This window comes from Saccoglossus kowalevskii, chromosome 16 (assembly GCF_978046115.1).
Source record: "Saccoglossus kowalevskii chromosome 16, keSacKowa6.1, whole genome shotgun sequence".
Taxonomy (NCBI): domain Eukaryota; kingdom Metazoa; phylum Hemichordata; class Enteropneusta; family Harrimaniidae; genus Saccoglossus; species Saccoglossus kowalevskii.
In genome coordinates, this window is record NC_140656.1 from 24,894,668 (window position 1) to 24,900,940 (window position 6,273).

General features: G+C 34.6%; 1 protein-coding gene across 1 annotated transcript; it reads right to left on the minus strand.

Moving 5' to 3' along the window:
* Window positions 1–1,646: 1,646 nt before the first annotated feature.
* LOC100371598 (SEC14-like protein 2) lies at window positions 1,647–5,715 on the minus strand. Its single transcript, XM_078007466.1, has 10 exons — window positions 5,603–5,715; window positions 4,786–4,858; window positions 4,262–4,305; window positions 4,064–4,126; window positions 3,116–3,211; window positions 2,875–3,019; window positions 2,637–2,746; window positions 2,402–2,541; window positions 1,899–2,050; window positions 1,647–1,759 (listed from the first exon to the last, which is right to left on the minus strand). The coding sequence occupies exons 1-10, from the start codon at window positions 5,654–5,656 to the stop codon at window positions 1,647–1,649; spliced, it is 990 nt and encodes a 329-aa protein (XP_077863592.1). The 5' UTR covers window positions 5,657–5,715.
* Between the last annotated feature and the right edge of the window lie 558 nt (window positions 5,716–6,273).

Consider the following 6,273-nt stretch of genomic DNA (forward strand, 5'->3'; position numbering starts at 1 on the left):
TAAATATGCATTAATGATGTCAACCTACTTTTCTAAATCAAAGGTCACATAGGTAAGGTCGGGCCTGGTACACGCAGTGACACCATAATTAGATATCGCAATGAACAGGATTTACTTTCGTTGAGAGCGTGGAATGGTATGATGAGGCGGCACCGTTTATCACATATGAACATATATGGACAACAACAATTTCAAATTATGAGTTTTACCAAGTGAATTACATGGGATGTAAAATATATTCAAAGGAACCGATGACGACTTAACGTTACTGACATTTGATGTTAACAATAAAGTTTGGTCAATACAGCTCCCCAACAATTCTAACTGTAACAGCTGAACTCGAACTAAATCAATAAAAGATGTTATATTATATATTCCTGATACACTTACAGGTTTTATTTCCAAGACTAATTATTATTATAAAATCCTCACTAGAGAACTTTGGATTACTGGAAATAATAATGCCACTTCTTGCTAATCACAGGTCATTCATAATAAATATCCCAATTCCTGGCAAGGAAGACATGAATGACTTGCGTGTCTTATATTGCATATCTAAACTCTATAAAACACCGTGCAAAGGTGATTGAGTCTTTAAGTGTTCAATCAAGGAGTTATTTAATCTTTTAAAATGTGCTTTTATGTAAATGCTTACGAATTACATTTATGTCATTTATCCTAGAAATCGTATGTAGATATTTAAAATTTAAATTAAGATCACTCATGAGTATGACATATATCGCATGATAAACTTCAGGTACAAATATATAGTAGTGGCTTACGTTATACTACAGTGAAATTGACATTCTCGTCATGCTAGAAATTCAAATTGACATCATATTTGTCGAAATTGAAGGAAATGTTTGTTTGTTTTTAAATAAAAAAGTATTTGCATCCCAATGGAAGCGAATTGTATTATCCTGTTGGTCGATTAACTTCTCAATATAATGAAACCGTTATTTTTACAGAAAAAAATAAAAATTTGTGATTAAGGAAACTGAAGATTCTGTTTCGTATATGTCAGGTCCTGTAAACACATGCTGACTTTTTAAAATGACAATGTCAACTTTCATCCATGTTGTTAAACAAGTAATTCCGCAGTGAACTACTTACCACATTCAAAGATGTGTTTTACGTGATTTCAGATAACTGAAATGTCGCTTGTCTTGTGTATACATCATATTTCAAACACAAACCACTTGATTGAGACTATGTGGTGCAGAATATTAGAATCAACTGAAATCACTTCAAGCATAGCTAAAGTCTATATGTCTTTATTTTATCTTGATTTGTATGTGTACGTGAGGTCATTATTGATTTGTATATTTCCTTTCTACAATGATATGCATCGTCTTCGTTGCAGACACAGTTCTTATGACAGTAACGATACATTCGAAATATAGTAGTCATATGAATGACTACTAATATACATGTCAAGTGATGTGATTATTCAACGCAAAGCTCAATATTAATAAATCATAATATACACGAGTTTACAAGTGAACAGTTCTGCGTTTATAGTTTGTTCATTCACATATTGCACTGAACACTGACACTGACACTATGTTTAAAGTGTACCATAGAAAGTTCATTTAAAAATTCGAGTTATCTGAATAATCAGAAATGGGATCCAAGGTGTACAAGTGTTACAAATCAGTGTTCATCTCTTCAATCAATTCATCCGGCTCGACGACCTCAGCAAAGTAATGTAGAGTTTTATTCTTGGTCCATGAATGTGAGTTATCGAACCTTAAGATGTCTGAAATCGAAATCAAAAGGATTAGCGTTTGTTCGTAATGAAATCGATTATATGGGAGACACTTTGTGATCAGAAGACATTGGCACACCCGTCTTTCATGTATATCACACGACATTACGTAATCATAAAAACAACTTACATGTTCCGATTTCTTGGCAGTCTATGCTCCCATCCTCGTACACGAGGTGACTATTATATTTCTCGAGGGGTTGGAATGGTTTCAACTCCTTTGAGCCCGTTTGTAGAAATACAGCTAGTCCTATGTCCCCTTCATCGGTTTTGAATACATACCTGCGTGATAAGATTATATTACAATTATATTATAATATTCAAAAATACAATATAGACGAAAACATATATGTTTTAATACAGTACTCTAAAATACATACTGCAAAAACAGTATTAAAATTAAACCATCGAATGAATACTCAGTTGCGTTCTACAACGGAAAAGCCTTTTCAGAGGTTGTAGGAGACATCATTATGTCGCCATATAGAGGAAAACGACTTGATTTATTGGCGTCATTGGGTAAAATCCGTCTTGTAGACTATATATAGCTGGGCATGGTATATAATCTGTATCTATACATTATAGTTTTTCTCATATGTTTTATACTAATATATTTGAACATTTGATTTTCACCGGATTACGCTGCCTAGCTTTGTCACTTCAAATGTCAAATCGAACTTCTTTTTGACAAGTTCCACTTTCAAGTACTTTTCGTAAGGCATTTCGACTTCCAGCATATAATATTTCTCGGGAACCTTGCCACCAGGATTTATCTGCAAGCAAGGAATATCAACTACTGTGTAATGCGTTACATACCAATATTATATATTTATCTATATTCCGAACACATTCATGATCATATACTTACTATACTAGCACACTTGGGATCACCAGTCTCCGGGTCAGTCATAGTGCCTCCCCAATGAACAGGAAGACTCTCGGCCGGTATGTACTTTAACAATGTTGACTGGAAATTATCTGAAAAAAAAATATAGAAGTATTAAAACAAAAGTTACAACATATATGATGTATTGGTGTTATCTATACAATTAAAATATATAATGTTTGTTGACCTAGGTTCTTCGGACATAATACAATTAACTGACCATCCAACACGTGTATCTTCTTACGAACGTTTTCGTCGATAAACGGTTTGATCAGTGCATAGACAAGTGGGAAAATCTTCGGCGCCCTTACAATATATAGAGCTTTCAGACACTCTGGATAGTTGGCTTGAATGATGGTTCCAAACTAACGAAGGAGATAACCAAAACGATTATATATATTTATGTGTTCTATGTTAAAATGGGTGAAGCAGACATCGAACTTGATATGCATATGTACAACCTTATTAACATAGTCTACAGCAGGTTTCCATAGATGTCTTGTCCCTAGCCCTTCCAGGTCCATGACATATGTCAATTCATCGATTCGTTTTCCGTGCTAAAATACAAGCAATACATGCATAGTTTACACAGCATACTCTCAGGTAAAACTCGTCGATCTTACAATACTTTTTTGAACACTCTAAACCAACGCATAATTTTAAATTCTGTGCGTTTTTATGGATTTTCTACATGGTGATGTTATAAGGATATGTATGGAAAAATGTACTACCGACAAAATACATCAATATTTTAAACTCACTTTTTTGCTCATGGCTGGAAATATCTCTGTGAGTGTCCGTTCTGTGAACTGCAATCTGGAAAGCGTGATGTCAGAGGTTCGAATAGACCTCAGGAACCCTGATTAAAATAAATGATAGCCAATAAGATTCAGATATGAGCGCATTCGTCTAGTTTACGGCAAGCACGCGTGGTTACACCTGATAGTGCTGATAGGTATGACATCATGAATAGGACGGATACATTACCTTTAGGATCGGTATTCCCTATGGGATCAATCCAGACAGGATTACCGTCTTTATCCTCCCCCACAAAGCCACCTTGAAAGCATTTCTCCATTACCTATCAGATAAATTACCACATTCAATTAATATAAAACTTAGTGAAAGTTCATTAAACGATTTAGTTTTTACCTTTTCGTACATTTGCATTTTATGTTCAATATATCCTGATCCACAGATTGTTAATATCAATAAAGTGTCCATTACCTATCAATGCTCGAACGCATTCACGTAACGAAACCGGACTAGGATTACCGCTAACCCAAATCAAGCACTGTTATACAACGCCGCATCTAACATCTATCATGTTCATTCTGATATGTTTCTAAACGTTTAGCTTCTTTGTTGCCATGACATTTGGGATGTGCTGAAAAAGAATTCAATAATACCTCTGGTGCTTTGTAATCAGTGATTATTGTGTCCAATCCCATCTTCTTCCTTGTTTCCATGTGCTGCAATCGACCAATCAATTCTTTATTAAATCAATCAATCAATCATTCAATTTCGAGCTGTTGTCAGACAGCTTTGCTTGAAACACACGTTTCGCTAAGGAAAGGCAGCCAACACAACAATTTCAATACGCTCACCTTTCTTATCATTGTCTCTGCTTTCGCCACATCAAAACCCCTTGCTATTAAGACAAGAATATACGTTATATTTCCATGTCAATTCATTACATATTTATTTATCTTTTTAATATTTCTATGTACGTTAATTATCACTTGTAATATGTACTGAGTGTATATTACTGATTTGATATGTTGCTGTTATATTACTACACGCATTACTACTGTTGCATTACAGGTTACATGTATTACTCCGTGTAGTATTACTTAATATGTGTTACTACATGTAATAAAGCATTAATTATTGTATGCGTCGCTTACTTACATATTACTACATGCATTACACTGCAATATTACTTTCAGTTTACTAGGGTTGTTCTTAATTGTACTATTTATTTACTGTAATACGTTACATAATGTATTACATAACATATCACATTGTTACTTATTGCAATAAATATTCCAATTTTACATTACTGTGTGCGCCAACATACGCGCAGTTGCGCCGGTATATGAAGTGAATACAGATTTAAATAGAAATATACCTCTTAACCATTTCAGGCAATAGTAGTCATCGTGTTCAGGCTTGATTAAAATGTCCACCAGCTTTTCTTTAAACTGACATCATGTCAATGAAAAATACAATGAAATGTACTTGTTAATAACGAAACTCATACATATTCGTTTGAGCGTAGTGCCTTACACCTATTCTGATTCAAGCTTACTTTGTAGTACATCAGAAGACACAACCAATATATATGTGGACCAAAATGTAATATAATTTAAATATTCATTCAGCTAATGTCGGCTTTTATAATATTATATTTACATTTTAGCTGAATGCAGTGCTTATTTCGAGTGTTGTGTTCGAAATATTGATCATCATATTTTATGTACGTAGTTTTTTCAAATGCTATTCTCGCTTCTCTTGGTGATTTTTTTCAACAGTCGCTGACACGTGAATTTATCTGTGCCATGCGTCAACTACGTCATCAAACCAAACAGAAAAGTGCTGACGTTCATACTGTATAGTTTATAGTGACCCGAATGTAAATCCCTGGCGTTTACATAGCCTTATCTCACGACACGAAACCTTTGCCATGGCATGGGTGCATAGTACAGCATGGTCGATCATTATTGTCGCGCTGAATAAAGGTTCAATAGAACTTCTGAACTATTATAAATAAACTAGAAGACCAAGTTCCATTAAACAATATATAGTCAAATGTCATAGCGGCACTTAATCGAATAAGTATCAAAATCTTTACATGCACGCAAGTACGTCACCGTTTTTATAAGTGACATCTACACGTGACATGTGCAATGACGTCGCTGCACATTTGAAAACACGCGAGTGATTACCTCAGCCAACTTTTCCTCCTGCTTTGGAGACAGATCACCAACCCGTCCACTCATTGTGTTGATTTCGGCAGGCAGTCTCAGACTAAGCTTCTACGTACAGTCAACAAGTTAACAAACTCAAACAGTACATCAGTTCAAAGGTCATTCATACAATCATTGTGGCATGGCTCGGTATTATATCTATCTTCAAGAATGACTCATTCTCTTATCACATGTGGTGACCACATCTAAAATGCTTCATAATTTCAATGAAGTTGACTTTTTTACTAACTTTAAATATGAAACACGACTCACGGATGATAGTGAATGTATCATCATAACACGTTCATGGTGTCATTACGCAAGTCACGGCTGCTCGTTATCGTATGGAATACAGTCTCAGCAAATTCGAGAAAACTCACAAACAATTCATTTCTGTTTAATTCGTGTTGTATATCGAATTATTTCCTATCTTTCCTAACCTATTTCCAACTTATTAATATCCCCGAATGGTATGCTCCCTAATAACTTAAAGTTATAGTTGACAGAATGACAGAGGGGTAAATACAAATAGTAACAAGAGAACTGGTGATGGTTGTAGAACCATAACTGCCTCAGCTCAAAGATGGTTATGTAATACAGTGGAATGTGAAGGGAATATATTGTAATGTTACCTCTGTGTAATTTACAAT

Excerpts from the sequence above, each read along its gene's own strand:
- LOC100371598 (XM_078007466.1), bottom strand. The coding sequence starts at position 5,656 with ATGAGTGGACGGGTTGGTGATCTGTCTCCAAAGCAGGAGGAAAAGTTG. Across the intron at positions 2,542-2,636 it reads ATCCCAAGTGTGCTAGTATA|ATAAATCCTGGTGGCAAGGT; the intron begins GTAAGTATATGA and ends CCTTGCTTGCAG. Across the intron at positions 1,760-1,898 it reads CTGCCAAGAAATCGGAACAT|ACATCTTAAGGTTCGATAAC; the intron begins GTAAGTTGTTTT and ends TTTCGATTTCAG.